Genomic DNA, 24,995 nt, shown 5'->3' on the forward strand with positions numbered 1-24,995 from the left:
CAGCTCGAAACAGGGATTTAAAACTTTTTGGGTGGTTGGTTCTTTTCGCTGGCCCTTTGTTTTTCTCTCTGGCCTTTTTGGAACTGCTGGATGATAAAGGGATTTGGTTGAACGGGGAGGGGCTGTCGTCGACGCACAAGGGACGAGAGCAACGCGAAAAGAGAGAGTGAGAGAGAAAGAGAAAGAAAGACAGAAGTAGTAGAAGAGTATCATTTCACAAAACGGATGACCTCTTTGTTGAGGTGGTCTGCTTTTCTTGGGTCTTCGATCCTGTCTGTGCGCTGACTAGGTACTACTCTTCGTTCTCGCGTCTTTTTTTTTCGCTCTTTTTTTTTTCTGTCCCCCTTCGTTGAACATTTGCCGCTTTCACCTTGCTGCGGATGGTGCTTTGGAAAAGAGAAACCATGGTAGGTTTGTTTTGGCTTGGCTTCATAGCCATGGCCTTGGGGGGGAGAGCAAGGTGCTCTTCTCTCTTCCGGGGACGAAATGGGCTTTGTGTATACGGGTTACAGGGCTCGGCTGAACAGGGGCTTGCGTGTTGTGAATGGAACTGGGAAGGAAGGGAGGGAGGGGTGAGACGTTGCATGTGCGTCACTTCTTACTCTTCCTCCTGTTTTTTTTTTTTTTGTTTTTCCTCGAACACATGTGCCTACTATGAAGGAAGGGGGGCGGCGCTGTGTGTTTTTGGTTCCGCTCTGGCCGAAGGAGAGGGGGGGAATGTTGGACGAGAGTAACTACTGGACGACGGATGTAATAATGAGTGGGGATGAGGTGCGCGTTGAGACTTATGGCTTTCAAGTTGAAGCCCCATCTATTGTAGGCGGTCGGTAATGTACTAATGAACAGACCTTGTTGGTCACTACCACAGCGAGGAAAGACCGCAACCATCATCTGTGAGCACGAGCAAGTTCGATAGGTAAGTGATGTGAGCTCTCTCTTTCTCTCTGTTTACCTCCCCCCTCTTTCCGTCCTACCTACTACAGAAGTGGGGGCGTCTTCGAAACGGGCTGCAGACGGATGCCTTTTCACATGACCGAGAAAAATTCCCCCACTTTCCGAACGCGACTTCTCCGAAGAAGCTTGAACACAAGCTAAACAAGCATGACCAATGATACGCTCGCATAAAAGGTACACTACTTTCGCGCGTCAGAGGCACCAACAAGGTCCCGGTGGTGAACCAAGTTTGCAGCAACCTCTCTGTGTAAACAAAGCACAGCCTCGGCACTAGCAATCGTACGACGGAAGCACAACTCCGAAGTATGTGAAAAGACGTATGCATTTTTTTATGTATGTACCAGAATGCCAGGGTGTGTGCTCGCTGCGCTAAAGCATTACTTTGCTAAATGACGCAGACAATCAGTTTCAAATCCAGACAGATCCGTGGGACGATGGCCAAGAGTGTCTGCCGCTTCCCCGCTCACCGTCCGAGCCCTTTCGGTTCTGATACCCTCTGCCCTTGAACTCAGCGGTAGTAACCACACCTGCCGGCAGCACCGTCGTCGTCTCCCACACTGTGGCCACAGTGCTCGTGATCGTCTGAACGACCTCGGTCCCGTCCGTCACCACAGTCGACTGTGTTGTCACCGTCGCGATTGCTGTGTTTGTCGCAGTAGACGTTGTCTCCGCAGACGCTCCAGTTATAGTCGTATCACCCGATGATGACGACGACCCCGACGCCACCAGCACCGCCACGCCCCAAGCCGGCAGTTGGATTGTGAAGGTGCCGTCGGAAAGGTCCGGGGTGCTGATGACGGGCTTGACGATTTCACCGACCTCAACACTGTTCTGGGTCGACTCGGGCGCGCTCAGGATGATTAGCGTACCGGCCGAAGCACCCGCCACGTTGATGCTAACGCTCTGCGAGTCATTGCCGTAGTTGGCCAGCTTCACGTACGTCTCCCCGTTGCCTTCATTCGCCGACGCGCCCCAATACACGGGACCGAAGCCGGTATCCGAGTCGATGGCACGGGTGGTGCTGCCCCAGTGCTGAGCGAACATCTGTTGGACAAAGAAACTGGTGCTACGCACGATGCCGTCAGGGTCCTGCGTGAAACCGACGAGGTCGGGGGTCCACTGCGTGCTGTTGAAGAGCTGTAGGAGCGGAGCGTAGGCGGACATGCGGATGAGGTCGGCGTTACGCTCACAGCCCAGCATGTACACGGCCTCGGCGACGCTGCCGCCCATGTACGGGTAAACGTTGCGGTACGCATTGTCATTGGGGTCTTCCTCGTCGTTGTCGTTGGCCTGCGAGGCGTATGCCGAGAACTCGCCGATGAGGAGTGGGTTGCTACGGTCGTAGTGGTCGAATTGAGAGAAGTTGGCGACGAGTTCCGGGGACGCGCCGTAGTTGTGGTAGTCCAGGACAACACCGGCTGGGACGGGCGAGGGCAAGCAGGTCAGGTCGTCAGTTCCGGCAATGATGGTGAGGGAGGGGTAGGCGGCGCTTATGGCGTTGTAGAAGCGAGGAAAGCGGTCGGTAGCGTAAGATTCACAGCCGCCCCCAAGGTTGGGCTCGTTCCCGATTTCGACATGCTGGAGCGGGAAGGGATCAGAGTGACCGAGGGAGGCGCGGAGGGCGCCGTAGGTCGTGGATGAGTCACCGAGGACGAACTGCCAACCGGGTCACGTCGGTCAGCAAGGGGGAAAGGGGGGTTTATGGGTCGAGGGGGGTGCATACCTCTAATTCGTTCAGGACGTCGTCGACATAGGGATTCAGGGCATCGCCGGTGATGGGCGTGTCTCCGCCAGAGTTGAGCGAAAATCCAGCCCAGACGGCGAGAAGGGGCGAGAGATTCATGTCTTCACACCACTCGAAGTACTCGACTATGCCTGTCAAGGCGTCAGCAAAATCCTTCAGGCCATGGTATGAAGGATCACATACCAAGCGCATCCGTGTTCGGGTACCCCCAAACACCTGTGGTTGATGTCAGCACATGCTAATATATATGTGGGTCAAAGACGTACCCTGTCGACCAGGACGATCCTCAAGTGGTCCTATCGTCAGGTTCCACTTCCACCGGTTATCCGCACTATTTCCTTCCCTGGCGGATTTGTTAGAGTCCGGCTCAGAGGACTCGATTTCTCCGGATCTCACTTACAAGTTGTTGCCGCCGGGGAAGCGCAAAAAGGTGGCCCCCATATCATTCAACGTATTAGCAATGTTCGGCTTCAGCCCGTTCGGCCTGTTGTGGAAAGTCGTGGGATAGAGCGTGATGATATCAAAGTGCAGAGTAGAGCCTGCAGTTTTTCCACCGTCAAAAGTCAGAGTCCACAGGTTCAGACCGTCAGGGGCCTGTCGGCTTTCGAAATTAGTCTGGTAATATGTGTAATCGTTGGTGTTGCTGGAGACATCCAGAGTAACGCTGGCGAACTCGGTTCCACTGTCTCTGCCGACGAGCTTGATGGTCACGCTGCCGCTGTAGGCTCCTTTGACATAGAAAGAGGTGAAATACTGATCAGCGTTGACCAGAATGCCCCAGTAGCCTTCGTTGCTGAAACCAACGTCGCCTGTTGCGCCTTCCGGCACTGCCACTGCAAGAGAGCGTTGGATAGCAGTTGTGAGCGGGTTGTTGGAGTCAACTGATAGATCAACGTCGCCAATGGGAGCATAGGCAGTGGTGTTATCATCGTCGCCTTGAAAGCCATTGTTTCGCAAGAGCTGGCCGGAGATACCACCGTCGCCAGAGTGGTTGATATCCTGGGGAGCTGTGAGTATTTGTACGTATATATGCTTGAGGAAACCCCACCTCGAACATAAAGCCGTACATAAGCGGAGAGGTGGCATTTCCACCGCTTGTGGCCACCTTCAGGTTGATTCCTGATGCACCCCCGACGAGAGCGGCGCCTGTCGCCAGGCGAGTGAGGGGGGACGTGAGCCAATGCATTGTGGGCTTGATGGACCGAGGAACAGCGGCAGGTGTTCAGACAAGCCCTGAAAAGCAAGTCTTTGCTGCGAAGTGTCGAGGAACATACGTGCCCACGGGCACTTTTATACGTGTACAAGGCCTTTGGCAAGGCCTTGTTGAAGTCCGAAGACCGGTGATGACGGTGAAAAGCCATGGCGTCGAGCCAAGATGGCACGGTACATGGTGTATCACGAGGACCTGATAGCGGGCCCAGTGGAAGGTTCGGGCTTACTGCTGCGGCTGCAACTGCGCCGCGGAGATGTAGTACTCGTACGAAGGCGGAGGAGCAGTGAGGGGAAAGGTACCGGCCAACATGTGTGGAGTGAGGGCGGCTCGCAGCAAACAGCCGTGGCGCCTGTGGCTAAGACAAGGTGCATACGTGCTCAGTGTCGCGCAGAGTCGGATTGGACAGCAAGGTCGACGAAGAGCGGTACGTGAAGGCGTTCTTGGGAGCTTGGCTCGGGTAACGTTGCTCCCCCGCATTCGCCGACGTGCGTCACTGTTTGGACCATTTTAGACTGACCCAGAGGAACAAATGTCAAACAAGTGGCAGAGGCTCGGGGCCCCACGGGCTGCCGTTGGTGCTCGCATAGGATGGCCAAATCCGTTTGACCGTTGCCAGAGTGTCAACGGCCCCACTGCCATGTTCTGCCTGTTTCCTCTTCTGCTACCAAACTCCTACATTTCTTCCTTGGTGTCCGGCTCTTGGCCCATGTGCGGGGTATATTGGGGAGTGAAAACGCCCTCTCGAGTCGATGCTTTCTTCGTTTTGCTCACTCCGGAGATCCGAGACGCCTGGCCTATGGCTGCACCACAAGAGTTTCTCGGCCCGCCGCCAATGATTCCAGGTCCTCACACGGCGTTTGATGTGGAGGAGAAGATGAGCATTGCCACTTGTCGGTCCTGCGAGTTGCCTACCCGGCGTTTCCGTGGCGCGCAGGGCTTAGCACGGCAGCCGTGTCACAGGACGACGGGTAGGCTGCCGGATGAGAGGCTGGTGGTGCTCAGGTAGACGGGAGGGCGGCGAAGACGTTGGCATACGGTCTGGATGGATGTTGAGATAAGGTTTTGTGACAGCGGACAGGGAAGCATTGTATGTGGTAAAGTTGGTTCCGTCTGCAAGCCATCGGCCGTCTTCCAATGACGCTGCGCACTATCACGAACGGCGTTGCGAGAGTAGCAAAGGGATCCTGGAAGGTTAGTCAGCTTGATGAGGAGTGAGCTCAGGTCTGTGCGAGGCGGCGAAGTTGGAAGTGAAGCCGAAGGCCCGACGAAGAATGCGTTGCTCCTTCCAGGAAGGAGCAGTGGGCACCTCAAACACCGAGCGCAGACCCTGCTTTTCTCGTCCCTATGTCACTCCGAATTGCGAAAAGCTTGGGAAAAAAGATGGGTATTGCATTGGTCTGGCACAGCCCTTTCTCTTGTGGTAGCTTCCATCCTCATCCCGACGCCTCATCCATCCGCTCAACTGTAGACTGCAGGCCTTCTATTAGACCGACCAAACATCAACTTTCCTGCGCCCTCACGCCCTTGGAACATTCCTGTCCATGTTCAACGACCCAACGTCTTGACCGTGCCCCACGTAAACACACCCTCGCTGAGAAAAAAGAAAACAAACGTTCCGCAGCCACATCGAGACCATAGCGACGCCCCACCTGTGACACGTGGAGAAAGATGAGGTATTGTGACCCAAGGCCACTGTGTGCTCAGATGGGCAACCCAACTTCAACATCTTCGGCCAGCCGAGCGCACCAAACGAGGAGAGGAAAGACGTAACTATGATTACACCAGAAAGGGCTCCGCATAGCCATTGCTGAAGAGCACAATGAAATTAAGCCCTCGGGTATCCGGTTTGCGAGGGGGGGGGATCAATGCATGTTGTTGGAAGAAAGAACTGATGCTTTTATCAAAGCCTTGTTCATATCTGCTTGAGTTCGTCGGAGAGATACGCGAGGACCTGAAATATCAAATCAGTTTTAGGTCTGTGAGCCGGCTCGCAGGTCACTCACAGCGGAGGGAATAACGCCCTGGTTCACGAGATGCTTGCTCAAGCCTTTCACCACCTCCATCTGCTGATCCGGAGTGAGTCCGTTGATGGCCTGCTCAATGACGCCACCAACGCTCGCCTTGTACACGGCGATGAAGCTCGAGTAGTACATGAAGGCAAAGAAACCCATGATGAATTGGCAGTCCATGCGATCCGTCATGCCACCGTGTCCGGGAATCGAGTCGCCAAAGTCCTTGATCTTGAAAGTACGCTTGAGGCCAGACGCGAAGAATCCACCAAACGGAGCAATAAGGGAAGCAAAGGTCGCGAAGACGAGAATGTGGAACTGCATAGGCGCGACAGTAACCTTGGTGGGGAGGTGGGTCCAGTTCGGAGGGATGAACGGCAGACGGTAGGTGTGGGGGATGAAGACTGGATTAACGTCGCACTCCAGGCCAGTGAAGACGTTTGCTCCGAGATCCTATTCTCCCGTGAGTCGAGTGTCAAAGATGCGAGGAGACGTGCACTTACATTGACAGGGCAGATGAAGTATTTGTAGCGCATCAGGACGTTCGTGAGGAGCACGCCGAAGAGGATGGTGAAAATCCAAGCACCCAGGAAGCCTTCAACCGTCTTTTTGGGCGAGATCTTGATGAGCTGGGTGCGCCCGAACGTAATGCCGCAAATGTAGGCAAAAATGTCGTTCGTGACAACCAAGCAGACTGGGAGGAAGAACCAGATCATGCCCTCGAAGATGTTGTTCATGATAAAGTGCGCTTGAACCACGATGAGGTACAGTGCCATGTGAGTCCAGGCGAACTGGGTGAACTGGAATTTGTAATGTCCCTTCTGCAGCGATCCAACAAAGAACACGAAGCCTGAGAAGAAGGTCAGTGGGTAGGGCTTGGAAGCCGGGCGCGCATCGGGCTTACCGGTGACGTAGAGCATGAAGCTGATGAAGCGGTGGTGAGTAGCAAATGGCAGCAGGATCTTGTCGACGAGAATAATGTGCTTGAAGTAGTAGATGACACTTTCTCCGTACAGAAAGTACATTGTCGAACCCAAGAAATACCAGTTCAAGCTCTTCGTAAACCTCAAGCTCCGGGCGCGGCTAGGTACGTTGGAAATGGCGATGACTTCCTTGAAGGAAATGATCTGGACCGCAGTCACGATGATGATGATGTAGATGTGCCCGGCGAACATGGCCCAGAAAAAGACGGCGATCATGACCAGCGTCCAGATGGTGCGGGTAATAAACGTTTCCTTCTTCTTCTCGTACTCAGACTTGGGAGGTTCCTGTTGCCTGTCAGCCGCCGTTCTCTTTTCGCACGTCGGTGGACCGACCTCTGGCTTCGCGACGGCGCCGTTCCTGGTAGGGCTGCCGGGCTCGGAGTGCGGCTCGCTGAGCTCAGACATGGACATTCTCCTGCCCTTGCCGCTGCTGCCGCTGCCGCGGTGTTGGAACTTGACGTCCTTCCTCGGCCTCGTCATGGTTGCGACGGTGTCACGACGCTGCTACCAACCAAGCGTTTGCCCCTGCTCTTTCGCAAGCTTCTGACGCTGTGTGTCCTCGTCGGATGGGGGCTGGAAGGCAGAATGGGAGCCGGCGCACTCAACGTTTTCGCGTTTGGGCGGAGCGCGGAGCAGGGCGGCGCGGTCACTGGGAGCGGCGGTGTCGGGTGAATTTTCAGCGCGCGTCTGGGCGACGAGCGGCTGGCCGTGGTGCTCTGGCGAGCGATGTAGGCTGTGCGGGCGGATGGCGAGGTGAGGGAGTGAGGGAGCGTTGCGGAGGCTGCTGATCTACGTCAACGAGCGCGCCAAGGCTGCAAAGCACCTGGCAGGCAGGCCCACATGTGAAGGCCGCCCGGATGCCTGAGCAACCCCGGCCGCCCATCATCTCCGCGACGCGCCGCAGCCACTACGCTCAATTGACAAGCACGCGCCCGTCAATGGCATGGCCGGCGACGACGACGAGTTCGGCTCGGCCGACGAGCTCGATGCCCTCTCCCTCGACAAGATTTGCGAGCTGGAATCCCAGGCTTTTGCCTCGACCCAGCACCGCAGGAACTCCAACGCGCCGCCCGATGCGAACACCCAAGCCCCGCCACAGCCAGCTCTGCCGCCGTCCGAGTACGACTTCCCTGACGCCGACTCCATCCAGCTGGACGGCCAGCCCCTTCTCGCCAAATTGCCCGCGGAGAATGTCACCGGCCCGTTGCAGCGCTTTGGCGGAAGTCCTACCGTGACAGCCACCACGCGACGGACCGCTCAGGACTTGGCCGCCAATCAGCGCGAGCACTTTTACAAGCATCGCTTGAACAGACACGCGAGAAACAGCAACTATGATCTTGGTGTCACTGCGCCGTCCTCCGTACCTCCGCTACTCTCCGCCGACGACTTGGCCAATGCCGGCAGGGAAAAATTGAAAGCCAAGATTGACGAGGTATAGCAGAGCCGTGCGCCCCACCCGTAGCGGTCCGCTTGCTGACAGCCGCAGCTCGTAGAAGCTATCGCCAATGTCAACCAAATAAAGAATGAGGCCGAGTCTCAGGCTCTGAAAAGGGCCGGCGAAGCGGCCTTAGTGCGCGTGAAGCTTGAAAAGGCGGACAAAGTCCATGTGGCAGAGATTATATCTATGCAAAGGACCCACAAGGAACAGGTCGCCGCTCTCGAGACTCAAATCAAAGTGCTGACCCGAGAAGCCGAGAGGTTGAAGAGCGAATATGGCTTCATGGAGCACGACTTAAGGACAGAAGCCAGCAAGGCAAAGTCTCGACGGAACCTGAAAGATGGTACCGCCCACGGCAATTCTGGGAAGCAGCAGGCAACTACGCCTAAGCGAAACCGGAGACATGAGTTCGGGGACGGGTTCGATGACGGCGGTGTCAAGGAGGTTTCACCCAGCAAATCGCGGGACAAGTCAAGAAATGGTACTCCTAGACAAGGCGCAAAAAGAAAGCGCAATGCCATAGAGGCAAGCCCTGCGAAGCCTCTTCCACTCTCGGAGCCTCAGCAGCCTCAGGTACCGGATGATGAATCTATCATAATGCCGGATGCCGAACGCGATGTTCCTGCGAGCGCTAGCAAGAGCGATGCGAGGTTCAAAGTAAGAACCCTCTCCAGACCACTTGATTCCTGCTAATTTATTTGGAAGCTTCTCCAAAGACTCATGAACCATCGACCTGCAGGTCTGCGCGTGAGAACTTTCGAGGCGTTTACCAGGTTTGCTTTTCCATCATTACCTGGACGTCTGTTATCCTCTGTCATTTACGATGGGATATCCTTGTACCATGACGAATCAAGCGATTTTCCACTCCACTTTTGTCGAATCCTCCTATCTATATGGGACCGATGTGCACAAGAGGACTATGTAAGTGGTGTCTCGGTCCTTGTCTACACGTCAGGAGCTGATCTTGTCAGTATGAACCACTCCATCTCATTCTCGACACCTTGCAATTCGTCCTTGCATTTGAGCCGCTTGAGAAGACGGCATCCTTGGCCGGGGAAATCGTGCCTTTAGCACAGACTTCGGCCAACCTCGTTGTCTGGACATCGTTGGACAACCCCGAACTCAAGCAGCACATCGACCTTCAGGAGTGTCTTTGCCTCATGCTTACCGTATCCCGAAGCTGCGCACGTGATGTTGAAGCCACAACGCGATTCTGGTCTCTCATCTCTCGCGATTTCATCAGAGCTCTGTTCAAATCTCCATTCCTCTCCACCCTCTCGCTCACCGTCCAGCTTCTCGCAACAAGCATTACTCCAACGAGCGTCGGCCCCATACCCGATTACGATCCAGCAGACCTACCAGCCAACAGCGCCAATCTGAACAAAGCAATCACCGCCACCGACCACCTCACGTCCCTCCTCCGCGAGACCCCGGACGTCGTGCCCTCCCAGCCCGCGCTGTGGTCCTTCCGCCTCACGCTCCTCCACACCTTTTCCGCCTTCCTCCAATCCCCAGCCGCCGCCGCCACGCTGGCGACCCACAAGTACTTCCTGGGCCGCCTCTTCGTCTGCCTCAACGACGCCGTCGCAACCCTCTACGCCACCGCCCCGCGCACCCCGCTGGCCGCCACCCTCGGCCGCATCGCCAACCTCGGCACGCGCATCGCCTTCATCCTGATCACCGACCCCGCCACGCGCGACCTGGTCGACCGCCACGACCGCCTCCACGCCGTGCACGGCGCCAGCCACGCCCACCTGGTCGCGCTGACCCGCCTCGCGTTCGTCGACGTGGACGCCGACGCCGACGTCATCGACGACGGCGACGACGGCGGCCCGGCTGCTGCGGGAGGGTTTGGCGGCGCGAGGGTGCTGGAGGCCGGGATTGAGGAGGAGGTTGTTGACATGGCGCATCAGCTGCTCGACCAGTTTCTGAGTCCGTCGGAAGGGGTTGAGTTGATGAAGGTATTCAGTTCGGCGAGGACAGTCATGTGATTTGGCAGGGTGTGTGTCATGGATCGCGCATCGGGTCGGGGGTGTGCGGAGGTGTGCGTTTAGTGGAGTCTGATTTTGGTTTTGGAGTTTGTTGGTCTTGTTTTTCATCCATTTCCTTTCTCTGTTTTTCCTTGTCGATACCATTTGGGGGGTTTTTTTTTCCATGTCCATTATTTGGTGGCATGGCGAGCATTGGCATAGCGATCATTGACATCGCAAATATAGCGCGCATTTAAATATCGGTCCTTCGGGGTTGGTGCCGGTGGAAAGGGGCGTGTAGAGCATTGAATAGCACGGTCAATATCCCCCAGCTGCAATTCATACCGCTCTTCTGTTTGTTTGAGTTCAATAGCACACGGTATATAGACGAAAGCGACATTAAATTAAACGAGGTTTGGCGTGGAAATAATTAATGGTCCACGTAGATAGCATGCTTCTAATAGATTCTTAGAAGAGCAGTGCATTGAGATCATGATTCAGAAGAGAAACGGGATGATACATTGTTGCATCACGGTCTTCACTTTCGATATCTGTACATGCGCTCAAGATGGGTCGAGGAAGAACGGAGCCAGCATAGAATTGGTGGACAGAAACCTGCGCGGGAAATGTCGTGATGGCACATGTAAAGAGCAAAGATTCTGCTGCCTTTCCTTGCTTCTTTTACAGGTCCGAAATGCCGTTTAATATCCCCAGCACCTTGTATGTACATACCATCCTCCAGAGCAGTCCAAGCTTTCCCCTTCACTTGCGTATTTGGCTTTTCGCTCCTCTAGTCACCTCAATACGTCCCTCCCCTCCCTAGAAAGATAGTCTTCCTTTCACTAACGATCGAGATGGATAATTTCAAAGTAACCCGGACCGAGGAATAATATCATAATTGCAGCCGTGAAATCCCAAGTGGCCAACAAGCTAGCTAGCCATATCTATCTCCGCAAAAACAGCCTCATCCCAGTTCCGCCGCCGCCGCTACTACGCTCGCTAAAATGGCTCGCGCCTCTGATAGATGTTTGGGGGTGTGGAGAAAACAGAGAGAACCGCTTCGTGCACTTCCGCTCACACGGTTTATTCACCTCCTTCCCTATATCACCACTAAAGTAGTGTTGAAAGAAAAGCGCCAAAAGTCAGAACAGCACACTTGCTCAAGTCTAGGAAGAAAAAGGTAATTTTTTTTAGGAGCGGAATAAGCTCCTTAGTCGCTCACCGATGCCTGGCCTCTCTCCACCGCCACTGCCTGCTGCCATAGTCATGCTATGTCCGACGTTGCTGAACACCCGGCTGAAGCTGTGTCTCCGGCGCTGGGGGCGTACGATGATCACGTGTGTGCTTTCGCCGCCATTGTGCATCATCCGGTCGTGGTCGTTCAAGGCACCTTGCCAAATCCGCATAAAGGGCTCGCTATTCCGGTGGCTGTAGCGGTGGTCCCGCATTGGCGGCTGTCCCGATGAATCCTGGCTGGCGGCGAAGGGCGGTTGGGGGAAAGTCACAGCATGTGGGATGCCGAAAAGAGGAAACTCGAAGGGTGAACGCGTTTGAGAGCGTGGTGCGCCCATCGAATAGAAAGATGTGCTGTACAGCCCTCCAGGCATGTTAGGGACGAAATGATCATCGGGGTTGTTCGTAGATCCGCCGCCGTTGTTATTATCGTTTCCCGAGTTGTTGCCAAGGCTGCCGCTTCCGGGTCCAAATGCAGATCCAGATCCAGATGAGCCTGCAGCCCCGCCACTGGGTCCGTTTCCTCCTTGTTGTCCGTCCTGATTTTCCTTCTTCTCGATACCTTTCCTACAGTGGGGGCAGGTATCGTGTTCGCCCAGCCATGCCTCGATGCACTGACCGTGGAACCAATGACCGCATGGAAGCTCTGTTACTTCTGCACCGATCGGAACCTCGTCCATGCATATGCTACACTCGCCATGAAGCTCACTCTCTGGGAAATCGGGTGGAGAGTCACCGGCGCCGACCATTTCGCGAGTGACACGCTTCTTCGGCAGGGCTGCGATTGCCGCTGCGGAGGCCGGTCCCGGAGCGTTGCCAGTAGCATTTTGTTCCATCAGTTGAGAGATGACGCGATCGAGCGCCTCTTGACTGTACACGGCATCTCCATGTGCGGCAAGTTGCGGATTGAGGAGGGATGCAAATAAGGTGGCAAGCGGATTCGGGGGCACACCACCCTCGCCACCGGGGGATCCAGGACCGTGTTGACGGTTTTGCGCAAAAGGAGGCGGGCCAAACGCACCGCCGCCTAGAATGCCGGCAATTACCCTAAAGTTGTAAGTCAGTATCAAAGGGCGTAAGTCATCGAAAATGAAAGAGGCAAGCCAGCAGTCAGCCTGCTCCTAAAGTATGCAATGCCGGCTGGCGTAAGGCTGTTTAGGCCAGAAATACCCCCCCATAAAAAAAGCAAGGTTCTGTAACTTACTCATGCAGGCTATCGGTAGGTTCGACGTGCGGGCCGGGGTTGTTCGCGTCCCGCGGGAACAGTCTTGCAGTTGACGTGTATGTATAATGCGGGCCACTGCCTGACCTAGTCTCTTCTCTCGCCGACGAACCAGGCTGTCCCTCACTCTCACCGTGCTCTTGCTCGCCATGGTTTGCCCGTGGTTGACCCCCGGCAATTCCTTGCATCATACTGGCAAAATTACGGAATAGCGGGTTTACGAAAGCATTGGGCTCGCCGAACTCGCCTTGGTTCTCAAGTGGTGAACGAGCACCTCCGAAAGACGTTGACCAGGTGCCGGTAATAGAATAACTGTTGGGACCGTTGCGCTGTAGGCGAATTCCTGGCGGGAAGGCTCCCTGAATCGGTTCGGGCACGCCTTCTTCAGGATCCGGTGCGTTCCAAGGATTGTGAAGGGCAAACGGATTCGCCTCCTCCTCGAATTCGTCTTCCGGGTCCAGATGGTCGTCGCGAGGGTCGTGATCGGGTTCGATCTAAAGGGTAGTCTTAGCAGGTAATGTTTTGGGGGTAATGCGGCTGGAGCGATTGGTGTTGCGCATAAGCGGCGACAGGTTATGCGCCTATGGGCGGAGGTACATGGGCTGAGTAACATGGGGGAGATTCCAGATGATCACTCACGATTTCGGTGAACTCGGAGTGACAGTCAGGGCATGTCAGGCCATGCTCGTCCCGATACCACTCGTTTTCGCATTGATGGCAGAAGACCATCTCGCGATTTGTCTGGGGTGTGCTCATGGTGACCAAGTCACAGCCACGACTCGCGTGCTGGTGGCGATGTACCCTGCGCGGGCAAGGCTGACAAAGAGCAGCGCCTTGGGATTGTACGGGGCAAAAGATGCGACGAAGAGCGAGGAGCGCAAAGCGGAGATGGCAGACGGTCGTCAACGCAGGTAGGAATGCTGGTGTGCGGCGGCACAAGGCCAGTCTGAGGTTTGGAGTATGTAGCTGCTGGCGGGCCGCGATGTCTCGGATTGGCGGCGGATTGCAGCCGGCGAGGCTATGTCATACGCCGGGTCGGGTGGTCGTTGCGGGGGGGCAGGTGAGCGGGAAGGCACAGGCACAAGATGAGGGCGCTGTACAAGAGACAGTAAGAGCAGCGAAAGAAGGCGTGTTAGGAATAAGCGGAGGAGGGCGCGGAGAAGGCACAGGGCGGAAGAGCTGGATTGCCAGAGCGGCGCGGGCTTGCTGCAAACGCAATCGATAGCTGGGACGCGGTTGCCAAGCTTTTGCCGCCGCACATGCACCACGTCGGCAGGCCCAGGGTCCACGAACTCATTCACGTTGTAGAATTCAAGACACGCGCGACACGTTGCCTTTGCCTGTCTTGACTCATCATTCGCCGTGGTCGGGCCCGGATTCCGCCGTCTTCCATATCCTTCCCCACCACCCCCGAAGAAGCGACAAGGACCGACACGCTGAGTGAGCTTGTTACCTTGCTAAAACAAGCGCTATGCTACAGAAGATCGTGAATCAGCAATAAATCGCACCTGCCCCAACGCCGCCCAAACATCCTCCGCGAATGCCAGCCTGCCTCGCAACCGTATCCTCCCAGCCATGTAGCCTTGTATATATATATGTTGAATTACCTCCTGCGCGAGCTCCTGATGAGCAAGCTTCCCACGACACCTGCCGCCACCGCGATACCACCCACAATGGCAACACCCACCATGCCTTCCTTCGCGACGCGGTCGTCGATGAGTGTCTTCAGGCTTCCGGCCTGCAGGTTGGCAGGCTCGAGATCCAGCAGCAGCTCGTTGTAGCGGCGTGCCTCAGCATAGTTGCCGAGCTTGTAGTTGCCCAGCGCAAGGTAGTAAAGGCATTCGCGGCGACGCTCAGGGCTGTTGCGGAAGATCTCGGAGAGGAGGCGCACACCCTCTTGTTGCTCGCTACGTTGCGTGGATTTGATGAGGCCCTGCAACGCAGACAATCAGCATCTGGAAGGCCAGGGAATAGCAGCGGCGCAGAAAGGGAGAGGAAGCCATACCCATGCGTAGTTGAACTTGGTTTGGATGCCTACGTATTCGCCCTCCTTCTCGTACTGGGAGCGCAGAACCTGAAGTTCCTCTGGCTTAAGCGGACTGTTGGACGTCGTCAGAGTGCATGTTGCCTTGAGTTCGGCGTCGCTGTCGGGCTTCCGGAGGTGTCTTACCTCTCCGCATCAGCGGCATCTGTTGCAAAGCGCGTGTTAGCTGCGGCTCGCGGTTTGGGTCTTCAGAAGTAGCAGCATGCGCAGCGACGGGACGTACAGGGCAAAGAGGGCGCCATCTTATCGCGTTCGCAGTAGGTGGAAGGGCGTGCTGCTCGGGCTGCGAGTGTTTCGTGAGGTTGTAAAGAGCGCTTGCCGCCGCCCGGTCGCGGGTCGCGCTTGGTCTTGGGCCTGGGACCGCTGACGTACGGCGCCACCCTGCGCTCACCGCCCGCCGCCCTGTGGCACAGCGCGCTAGCCCGCAAACGTGAAAACCAAAACACGGCAGCTTCCCGTGCCAACTCGCCCCAAACAATCTCCGCCCCGCTTCTACACTTCGTCGCAAACCTACGCAAACCACCACACTGCCAGACGACAATACCCAAGATGCTTCTCGACGAACACCCAGCGGTGGTATGCCATACCAGACTTGGTCCTGCTGCTTCCCAGCTAATTGCGTTCCTTGCAAACAGATTATCAGCCAATGCGTTAGCAACTTCAACGTCGCGCCCGACAAGGCAGCGATAGGACGCAGCGAGAGCTCCTACAGGAACCTCGAACGCTTCCGCAAAGACCAAATCAAAGTCGAACAGGACAAGCTGCACCAGCTCTCTCGCAACCTGAGCTCCCTCCAGTCCCAGCACAACGTCCTGACCCAATCGCACAACCCTGCCGAGCATGCCGCCGATATCTTGCGCCTGGACACCGAGAAATTCAAGGTTGCGAAGCAGGTCTCTGATCTAGAAATCGAGGAAGAGCGCCTGGCGTCGGAGCTGGACCGTCTAAAGGCTGAGCTCGACGAGGTCGATGCGCAGGGTCTCGAAGGTGGAAATATGCGGAGGTTTGATGAAAGCGACGAAGACTCCCTCCTGTAAGTCCGACCATTCCCTTTCAAAAAATTTCCCTGATACTAACCCAGTGTGAATCGCAGACTCAAGCTCCGAATCTACCGCATGATGGGCATCAGCCCCGAAATCGATCCCTTGTCTGGCAACTACACCAAAGCTTCTCTCGTCAGCAAAACCCGTAAGGGCGACTCAAAACACCTTGACTTTACCAGTAATGTCTCGAGAAAGTACCATGCCGACTTCATCTGGGATCACATATAATCATAGGATTATATCAGCCGTCCGCCAGTGTTGCCGGTGCGTGGCTCTAACGACTTCTGAAATTTTTGGAGGGGGAACGCGATACCACGGGATTTTGAAGCAGGATATTGGTGTTTGGGAGTTATACAGGGCGGTTCGGTGTTTAGCCACGTTTTCTAATACTCTGTCAAGAGTAATTCATGTTCTTTTCTTGCCCGGCCTCACTTTGTGGTGCTCCCTTGAATGATTTTGTATGTATTCTCTATATATTTAAGTAAGTAGAGTCGACAGTTTTTCGTGCTGACAGTCTGCTCAAAAGCAACTACTGTAGTGATGTTTGGTTATATTTTCCCTCATTTTCTAAACTCTGCTCCTTGCACCACTCGCAGTATTCAGGGTGATTCTGGAAAAACGCCCCTTGGTCGAGTTCGGGCTCCCTATCGCTCTTTTTCATAACGTAATCAACCACCTGCGCCTCATAATGCCGATATATCATCCGATACCGCTTGTCCGCCATCGAATCCTCCACGCACACGACCCCAATATTCCTCGGAGCGAGCATGACATAGAAACCCGCCATGTCATGCATCAGCCGGCTCATCTCCAACTCTTCCAGCTCCAGCACCTCCCGCATCTCCCGCAAAGCGCAGCCCCAGTCGCCAAGCCGCGGCACGAAGCGCACATTGCACAGCGTCAGGCTGCGCAGAGTGCCCGCGACGCGCCCGAGCAGGCCCAGCAAGCCGTCCTCCGTCGTCGCCATGCCCAGCGTCAATTTCCGCAGACACGGCCACCGCACCCCCACCACCTCGACATCGTGCTCGGCCCCCTCCTCTTCTTCTTCTCCTTCTCCTTCTTCCTCGACCCCCTCCCCCCATCCCTCCCCCTCATCCTGCTCCCCCATCCTGCGGCCCAGCATCGCCAACAACACGTCTTTCCCCCTCCACAGCTCATCATCCGGCGTCAAGTACCCCCTCCACCTGCCCGCCGCCATGCCCTCCCGCTCCACCACCAGCGCCAGCTCGACCAGCCCCCTCGCCGCCCCAAGAAACGCCGCCAGCGGGTTCACCAGGTTGCGTACTCCGCCCACACTGCTCCAGTTGAGATGCAGGTCCAGCCGAGTGAGCCCCGCGGCGACGGCGGTGAAGGTGCGGAAGTTGGAGTGGTAAAGGGACTGTTCGTCGTCGGAGGAGGAAGAGGAGTCGCTGGCGGTGGGGGCGACAGCGGCGGCGACGGTGACGGAGGTCAGTGTCGGGAGGCGGTGGTGGCTGTGCGGGTTGTTGGTGGAGCGGCGTGGGTAGGAGAGGGAGGAGTTGCGGGCTGGGCGGGAGGGGCCGTCGATGTTCCAGAGGCGTTGGAGGGCGATGGGGCCGAAGATGCTGGGGCCGATGGTGGGGATGGTGAGGGTGCGGAGGGGGAGTCTGCGAGTGGTGGTGGTGGTGGCTCGGCCGAGTGCGTGCATGAGGCAGGAGAGGTCGATGGCTTTTTGGTTGTCGCGGTCACCCGGGGGTTCGGGGTCCGGCTTGCCAAAGGCGAGGCCGCGCCAGGTGTGGTCGTAGACGGGGTAGAATTGCTGGTGCTCCATGCCGAAGGTGACGGTGATGGCGTGAAGGTTGGGGAGGGAGGCGAGTGCGTGGGGCAAGCTGGGGTAGGTGACGGGGAGGAGGGGATTGCTGGGCTCAGCACGGGAGAGGATGCAATCAACGTAGTCGGCTGGGGTGTCGCGCTCTGAGGTGTAGGCGGCATAGATTTGGTAAAGTTGTGCGTGGGTGAAGTCCTGGGTGGGGACGTGCTTGAGGCCGGGAGGTGGGCGCCATGGTTGACCTCATGCTTGTCAGGACACGGTCAAAGGTGAGATGGAAGGGGACATACCAGGGTGCAAACGCAGCTCTCTCAGGAAATGATCAAAATCGAACAACCACAGCAGCTGGTGGCTATTGAATTCTAGATGTTGCACGTACTTGGCAATGCTTGGGTGGTTGGCTATACATATCAAGCCATCCAGGCTGAGCTGCGAAAACCTGAAGCGAAAGTTGCGGAAGTAGCGTGGGGCTGTGAGGCGGTTGAATTGCTTGCAGCACAGGCGCAGCAGCTGCTGTGTTTCGTGGTCAGTGAAGGAGATGATGACATCGATCATCTCCTCCGGAAGGGTGGGCAAGGACGCTGGAGACCTCGGCATGATTGGAAGGATTGCAATCTATCTTGCCGCATTTACTGCGAAACAGCGCCCGAGAGAGACCCGCCAATCTAGAGCGAGTGTTGCCCCCTTCAACAACGACTGCGGAGTGCGTCCCACCTCACGGCGGACGGAATGAGGCGGAACGTGTCCGCAGAGCGCCTGCGGGAGTTTTGATGGGCCTTGGTGAAGATGATGTCAATGATGATGGATTCAGCACCGTCCAGGCAGTCGCGGTCTGGGCCGCCATGTCCATCCGCCGTTAGCTCGGCAATCATAAATCTCCGGGTAGTTCCACATCAGCTGCCCGTTAGTTGTGCTCAGTACCAGTTGACTTAGGAGGGTCAGTCCCTTTGGTTCTGAGGCTGCAAGAAAACAGGTATCCCAGGTCAGGGACGCCCTCGGTCTTCTTCGAGACCCTCCCAAAAATGGAACAGGGCATGGCCTTGAAGTCCACGCGGACACGGCGTTGGAAGTCCACGAAGTACTCACCTTGCGACGATCAAAGCAAGTACCCCTATATAGAGAATCCTAACCGAGTCTGTGCCATCACATGCCTCGCTACCAACCACGCAAAGGAATGCTGAAAATATCCCCGGCTGCTACCAATGACGCAACACGTAACGCGATTGGTCTCACAAAAAGTCCAGTATATAGAACGCCCACGGCCAAAAAGCGGTTGCTCATACGTACGTCCCAGAGTGAAGGCAAGGATGCAGGGAGTTTCTTCTTCGATATTATCTCAATCTGTTTGACCAGGACGGTCTGCTATGCAGGTTTGCGAGTTTGAGAATGGCCTCACTTGAAGCTGTGAATCCCCCTTTTTTTTCTTGGGAACCATTCGTGTTGAAATGTGCAGCGAGACTGTTATTTTCGAATTGCCTGCTCAAGGCATCGATATCGAAGGTTCGACCACAGTAACTGGTTGTCGTTCCCAACGAGCAAAGCAACCCGCGGTATCATGGCCAGGGTTGTTTAGCGTAACCACACTGCAACTAGCGGGTGATTCCCTGTGGAGCGCGCACACGCTGCTCCCAACAGCCTTTTTGGGGCAATCTTTGTGCGGTGGTGGTGTTGTTGCGGTGGTAGCGAGCGCGGCCGCAGGTTGGGCGGGCAGGCGGTGATGTCACACACCCGCTCGCCTTTGCATGCGGCGCGGGCACTGCGGGCGCCAACGGGGTCACCGCTCCTCGCACCGTCGGTGGGCGCAGCGATCCCCGGGGTAGAGAGCGCCACCAGCGAGAGTTGCAGCGCCCCTGACCTGAGGAGTGCTTAGTCTGGGTCGACGGGCTCATATGGCCGCTGGCCTGCCTGAGGTAGCGGCTTGGCACACGTGAGCGCAGCGTCAGTAGGTAGAATTCGTCGAGGATCAACTGTGCTGCTTGCAGCTAGCTACAGCACGACTGTCCTCAAGCACGCTCCCGGCCTGAACAGCTCTCGCAGCAAAAGCGTCCCGTCTTTGCCAGCAACTCCAGCGTTTGCCCGCCACCTTGCATCCCGACGTTTCTCGCCCCAGCGCGCTAGCCCGTCCGCTGTCCAGGATCGCCGCCGCCGCACCGCACAATTCTCACAGGGACACGGTCCTTCCAACCTTCACCACACACCACCACGCGCACACGCCCCGCCGACACCACCACGACCGCTATCCAAATGGCTCCCTCCACATTCGCATCCGCTGCCGCGGGCAGCAATTCCACCGCCAACGCGACGCGTAACGACTCCAGCGGCGAATGGTCAGTACACCCGCCCCTCTGCCCGCCACGCGACATCTGCCCGCCTGCCGCGCCTCAAATTCCCGCCCCAGATCTGCCCGTCCCCGCTGTCGCCCCGAACCGCGCCGCTGACATGCCCAGGGCTCGCCGCGCAAACGGCGCAACCCAGACCTTCCGCCGTCCCTCGCACGCCACAACCCTGTCCAACGCCGCCAGCATCAACGCGTCAAGCCCTGGAGTCTACGTCCCACCGCACCGCAACGGCGCTGCTGCTACTGAAAGCCGATACCCCAAGGAATCCCTGCTTTCATTGTTCCATCAGGTACCGCTGGGGTCTGACGACGGGCTGGACGGGCTATACGCGGGAGGCTGGGAGCCACAGTCTTCGAACGGCATGTCTGGAGGCGCATGGGGTAGGAGTCTTGAGCACGGCAAGGAGAACCCGCCTGGCCCTGATGTATGCTGGGATCGAGAGGGGACAATTCAACCGCTGGGCCTGACGGAGATGACGGAGGAGGAGAAGGAGGTAAGCTTTCCGTTTGCGCCGTCATTTGTAGTCGCGTGTACTGGGTTCCTCAATGCCTCGGTGCACACTTGTTTCCGCTCACTCTTGCTCACTGCCTTTGTTGAGGGAGATGTACCCCCAAAATCGCCGCCAGCTAGCTAACGTGTCCTCCACAGCACTTTCTTTCGTCCGTCAATTCGCCGCTCAAGTTACCCAATCAAAACGCCAACAAGGATAACAACGTGAAGGATGGCCTGGGCCGTAAGACCTCCGTCTCGCAGGTCAATGGGCCAGGTAATTACGGATTATCCTCCCCAACGACCAACCGCCCTGGCACGCGCCGACGCGATACAGGAGAAGCGTATCCTTTCCCTTCAGCAGGTTCACCGGCCACAACCAGGTTTACTCAAGAATCTAACGCTGCTGTCCCTCCACCCGCACTTCTGCGCCGACGCACGGACTACAAGGAGCCCCCCGCAGGTTCGAGTATTGGGCTGGAGGAGCGCGATAAAGACAAGGCTCAAGGCGACGCTGGAAACCCTCCTTTTGGCTTGAAGCGGAGCGCTACTGGCCCTTTCAGCGCCGGTCTTTCTGGCCCGTCTTCCCCATGGAGCGCTGGACCCCAGAGCGCTGGATTCTCGCCCATGGGCAGTTTCGGCAACTTTTCGCTTGCCGCGAACACCGGGCAGGCTTCCACGCCCACCGACAAAAGGCCTGGGCTGGCAGCTTTACGTGGTGAGAGTCGTTTCAAGGGTTTGATGAACAAGGACAGTTCCGAGGACATGCAGAAGACGTTGAGGGAGAGGGCGTCCATGAACAGTCTGGGGAAGGTTCCTGAAAATGATCTGGGCAGGCAGACTCCTTCATGGATGGAATCTCGTGCAAACCGTCCCATGAGCAATGATACCGATCCATATGTCGATGATGATACCATGCGCTCAGGAAGTGCCGCTCTCGGCGGTGGTCAAGACACCAGCCCTCCGCGTCGCCAAATGACCGGCTTTGGCACCCCACAGAGGCAAGACTCCAGGGATGAGGGTGGCTTTTCTGCCTTTGGCATGACGACGGATAACACGGGATTCAGCAGCTTCCTCCAGAGCCGTGATGCCTTCCATCATCATACTCCTCAGCACCAAGGCATCCATGGACACGAACCTATGAGCCCGACCGACACGAATCCGTACCAAAGCCCCCAGCAGGATAAGCACGAATCCGAAGACATTGATACAGATGGTTCCGACATCCACAATGCGACGCTGCCAGGGCTGGGTGGATTCATGAACGACCCTGCTGCTGCTTCCGGCATGGCATCTTTTGGTGGCATTGGCAACATTGGTCGCGTCTCTTCCGCCTATGAGGCCGCTGCCAGTGACCGTAGCCAGACTTCGAGTGTTGGGCCGAATAGGCCATTTCCTTCGCTTGGGGGTATTGGGGGATTGCCGGGGCTGGGAGGCTCCTCAGCTTGGACTCCGTCTCAACCTGCAGTTGGCACTCCGAATCGTGAGCGTTTCAACCCACCTTTCGGTGACAATGCATTCGGATCTGTCGGCGAGATGCATTCGCCCAGCCTTGCGGGACTAGGACCGAACAGCCTCTACGGCGCTGGATTTGGCCCTGGACTGACAGGTACTGGCTCGATTGGCCGTGGCAGCAAGCTTGGGTCGCTCTTCCCAACTGCAATGCAAGAGCAGATGAGATCCAGTGAGCAGAACAGGTTCGGTGGTGGAGATGATGGTTCTGCCGAGGGAGACCGTCAACCTGGTTCGTTTGCCAGGAACGCCTTTGGCGGTAGTGCCGGCCCTCACAGAGAGACTGATAGCCCCTTCCGTGGCGGTCGCGGTGTCTTTGATGAGATGCTGGCCAACAGTCTCCGCACCGCCGAAGGGAACCCCATGGAAGGCCTGGGCCAATTCGGTTCTGCCAGCACTGCTGCCGCGCAAACGCCTACTCTCGCCACGACCCAACAGCAAGGACCCATCGGAGCACATGTCACTCAAGGTATTCTTGGTCAGCCTCCGGCCGTCAGCAGCTCTGCGTCCAACCAGCCTCCAGCCGCCCAACAGCGTACTATGGTCATGCCTGACCGCATGAGGTGGGTTTACCGTGACCCATCGGGTAAGGCTCAAGGTCCTTGGACTGGTCTTGAGATGCACGACTGGTTCAAGGCTGGCTTCTTCTCCCCAGAACTATTGGTCAAGAAGGAAGAAGACCCGGAGTATGAGCCGCTTGCTCAGCTCATTCGTCGGATCGGCAACTCTCGCGAACCGTTCCTTGTTCCTCAGATCGGCATTCCTCACGGCCCGCCATCTACTCAGCCTGGAAACGCATGGGCTAATACTGGGCTTACTGCTGGTGCTCAGCCCCCGTTCCCGAACAGCTTCCCCAGCTTTGGCACCACCTTGACTGCTGAGCAACAGAATGCTCTGGAGCGTCGCAAGCAGGAAGAGCAATACCTCATGGCGCGCCAGAAGGAGCACCTTGCCCAGCAACAGGTACTCGTCAAACAGATGCAGTTGGGCATGCACCCGCACTCACTTAACCACCACTCCAGTGCCCACAGCTTGCACAGCCAGCCCAGTTTTGGTAGCATTGCTTCTCCTGGTGGCTACCAGCCGTCGCCTACCCAAGCGTCTATGCCGGGGATGGCCGGTTTCTTCGACAATTCCTTTCGTCCCGGCCCGGCCACTGGTTTATCGCCGATCGGTGCCGGGATGGAAGGCCTAGGAAACTCAAGAGAGGATTTGCCAGCCATGTTGGACCGCATGAACCTTGGCCGACCTGGCCAGGTGCCTTTCGGTGCCGCTCCTGGCTCGTTCGGCTCCCCGCAGCAAGATGGTACTCACGCTCAGCAGGTTGCGAACATGCTGAACGATCGAACTCGTCTTCAACATGAGCAGAATGAGCATGATGCTCAAATCAAAGACGATGAAGGTCATATGGCACAGCAGTCTGCCGACCGTCTTCAGCAATTCAAGGATCTCCGGGACGAGCTTGACAGGGAAGCGAACGCGGCCGCTGCTGAATCTGGCGCCGATGTCGCCGACCAACAAGAGTTTCAACAGTCTTTCGGGGAAGATGCGAGGGAGGAGCCGTCTACTCCTGCTCAAACTGCTGCTCAGACCGTCAAGGGGACTGAAACTCCGTCAAAGCCTTCCGAGCCGTTGTCCCTGACTGAGCAGGTCAAGGCTGCCTCGGCTAAGCAGACTCCGGTCCCTCAATCTCCATGGGCTAAGGTGGACACCTCTATGCCGATGCCCTTCCCTCCACCCCAGTCTGGATCTCCTCTCCCAGCGCCAGCTGCGCAGAGAAAGCAGAACCTGGCCGACGCACTGCACCAGGAGACTCGCTCTCGTTCCCAGACCCCTTCGGTCGACACTCCTAGCGCTTCCATTGCCCCTTGGGCTAAGGAAACTGTAGAGGCGCCGAAGGGCCCCTCTCTCAAGGAGATTCAAGAGGCAGAGGCTAAGCAACGCGAGGAAGCCGAAGCCGCTGCTCAGGCAGCCCGTGCTGAGGCCCAGCGCAGAGAGTTGCTTGCTTTGGCTGAACAGGCACAGCCACAGCCTAGCCTTCCCTCGAGCGCCACCTGGGCCAGTAACGCGTCGCCAGTCAATGCGCCTGGCACACCTTCTGCTTGGGCCAAGGCTACAGCCACCAAGGCTCCTAGTTCTACCGGTCCTGCCAAGAAGACACTGCAGCAGATCCAGAAGGAAGAGGAGGCCCGTAAGCAGAAGGCCGCTGCGGCCGCTGCTGCCAGTGCTGCCAGTGCTGCTAGCGCTGCCGCGACTACTGCCAGTCTGTCCCAGGCCGTGAGCGGAGGCAAGCGCTATGCCGACCTCGCGAGCAAACAGACTCCGATCGCGACCAACGCTCCTGGTGGCGCCTGGACTACTGTGGGTGCGAGTGGAAAGATCAAGACGCCTGCTCCCGCTGCCCCTGCTTCTCCGGCCGGGACGCGCACAGCCAGTGTTGGAAGCGTTTCGGCTCCCAAGCCCAAGCCGGCTGCCCCCACCCGTGCCCCTACTCAGCCTACCCCCACAACCGGCACTCCCGACGCCACGGCAGAGTTCAAGAAGTGGGCTGCAAATGAGCTCAGGAACGACCTCATCAAGGGCACTGACGGTAAGTCTATGCTAGATATCTAAATTTTGAAAGCGGAATGCTAATGCCAATTCGCAGCCGATGAGTTCGTTAGCAACATGCTTAGCTTCCCCAGCGAGCTCGACATTGTCACGGAGGCGGTCCACTCGGTGTCTCAGACGATTGATTCCCGCCATTTCGCCCAGGAGTTCATTCGCCGCCGCAAGCTCGCCGACAAGGGCATCATCGAGAACTCGGGCACTTCCAGCCCCGGCCCGGCCAACGGCTCTGGTGGCTGGAGCGAGGTCGCGAAGAAGGGCTCTGGCACCAGCACGGCTCAGGCCGGTGCGGCGAAGGAGGATCTTGCTTTCAAGGTTGTCGCTGCGAAGAAGAAAGGCAGCAGGAAGTAGGTGACGTGTGACGCAGCTGGACAGTGGGAAAGGGGAATGCCATGATGAGAAGAACCAA

The 24,995-nt window shown here is 57.0% G+C and overlaps 8 protein-coding genes across 8 annotated transcripts; 3 read left to right on the forward strand and 5 right to left on the reverse strand.

The window, feature by feature from the left end:
* Positions 1 to 1,362: 1,362 nt before the first annotated feature.
* Positions 1,363 to 3,884, reverse strand: BKCO1_23000107 (alpha-n-arabinofuranosidase a; the record flags this gene model as incomplete). Its single annotated transcript, XM_020272912.1, has 6 exons — positions 1,363 to 2,610; positions 2,678 to 2,829; positions 2,882 to 2,914; positions 2,965 to 3,041; positions 3,099 to 3,697; positions 3,747 to 3,884. The coding sequence occupies 6 exons, from the start codon at positions 3,882 to 3,884 to the stop codon at positions 1,363 to 1,365; spliced, it is 2,247 nt and encodes a 748-aa protein (XP_020130655.1).
* A 1,939-nt stretch (positions 3,885 to 5,823) lies between these two features.
* On the reverse strand, positions 5,824 to 7,383 carry BKCO1_23000108 (phosphatidate cytidylyltransferase; the record flags this gene model as incomplete). Its single annotated transcript, XM_020272913.1, has 5 exons — positions 5,824 to 5,862; positions 5,915 to 6,373; positions 6,424 to 6,770; positions 6,825 to 7,188; positions 7,237 to 7,383. The coding sequence occupies 5 exons, from the start codon at positions 7,381 to 7,383 to the stop codon at positions 5,824 to 5,826; spliced, it is 1,356 nt and encodes a 451-aa protein (XP_020130660.1).
* A 463-nt stretch (positions 7,384 to 7,846) lies between these two features.
* On the forward strand, positions 7,847 to 10,332 carry BKCO1_23000109 (dna repair protein rad26; the record flags this gene model as incomplete). Its single annotated transcript, XM_020272914.1, has 4 exons — positions 7,847 to 8,335; positions 8,390 to 8,998; positions 9,047 to 9,262; positions 9,313 to 10,332. The coding sequence occupies 4 exons, from the start codon at positions 7,847 to 7,849 to the stop codon at positions 10,330 to 10,332; spliced, it is 2,334 nt and encodes a 777-aa protein (XP_020130661.1).
* A 1,169-nt stretch (positions 10,333 to 11,501) lies between these two features.
* BKCO1_23000110 (ring finger domain protein) lies at positions 11,502 to 13,522 on the reverse strand (the record flags this gene model as incomplete). Its single annotated transcript, XM_020272916.1, has 3 exons — positions 11,502 to 12,591; positions 12,749 to 13,260; positions 13,406 to 13,522. 3 exons carry the CDS (start codon positions 13,520 to 13,522, stop codon positions 11,502 to 11,504), a joined length of 1,719 nt encoding a protein of 572 aa, XP_020130742.1.
* Positions 13,523 to 14,369: 847 nt separating this feature from the next.
* Positions 14,370 to 15,052, reverse strand: BKCO1_23000111 (mitochondria fission 1 protein; the record flags this gene model as incomplete). The annotated part of the gene is made up of 4 exons (XM_020272917.1): positions 14,370 to 14,699; positions 14,772 to 14,865; positions 14,937 to 14,955; positions 15,034 to 15,052. The coding sequence occupies 4 exons, from the start codon at positions 15,050 to 15,052 to the stop codon at positions 14,370 to 14,372; spliced, it is 462 nt and encodes a 153-aa protein (XP_020130741.1).
* Positions 15,053 to 15,359: 307 nt separating this feature from the next.
* On the forward strand, positions 15,360 to 16,081 carry BKCO1_23000112 (kinetochore protein spc24; the record flags this gene model as incomplete). Its single annotated transcript, XM_020272918.1, has 3 exons — positions 15,360 to 15,386; positions 15,446 to 15,843; positions 15,904 to 16,081. 3 exons carry the CDS (start codon positions 15,360 to 15,362, stop codon positions 16,079 to 16,081), a joined length of 603 nt encoding a protein of 200 aa, XP_020130740.1.
* Positions 16,082 to 16,382: 301 nt separating this feature from the next.
* BKCO1_23000113 (chromatin modification-related protein eaf7 protein) lies at positions 16,383 to 18,236 on the reverse strand (the record flags this gene model as incomplete). Its single annotated transcript, XM_020272919.1, has 2 exons — positions 16,383 to 17,881; positions 17,930 to 18,236. The coding sequence occupies 2 exons, from the start codon at positions 18,234 to 18,236 to the stop codon at positions 16,383 to 16,385; spliced, it is 1,806 nt and encodes a 601-aa protein (XP_020130739.1).
* A 1,647-nt stretch (positions 18,237 to 19,883) lies between these two features.
* On the forward strand, positions 19,884 to 24,937 carry BKCO1_23000114 (gyf domain-containing protein; the record flags this gene model as incomplete). The annotated part of the gene is made up of 3 exons (XM_020272920.1): positions 19,884 to 20,471; positions 20,627 to 24,569; positions 24,627 to 24,937. The coding sequence occupies 3 exons, from the start codon at positions 19,884 to 19,886 to the stop codon at positions 24,935 to 24,937; spliced, it is 4,842 nt and encodes a 1,613-aa protein (XP_020130746.1).
* Positions 24,938 to 24,995: the final 58 nt, after the last annotated feature.

This window comes from Diplodia corticola (assembly GCF_001883845.1).
Source record: "Diplodia corticola strain CBS 112549 chromosome Unknown scaffold23, whole genome shotgun sequence".
Classification (NCBI taxonomy): Eukaryota; Fungi; Ascomycota; class Dothideomycetes; order Botryosphaeriales; family Botryosphaeriaceae; genus Diplodia; species Diplodia corticola.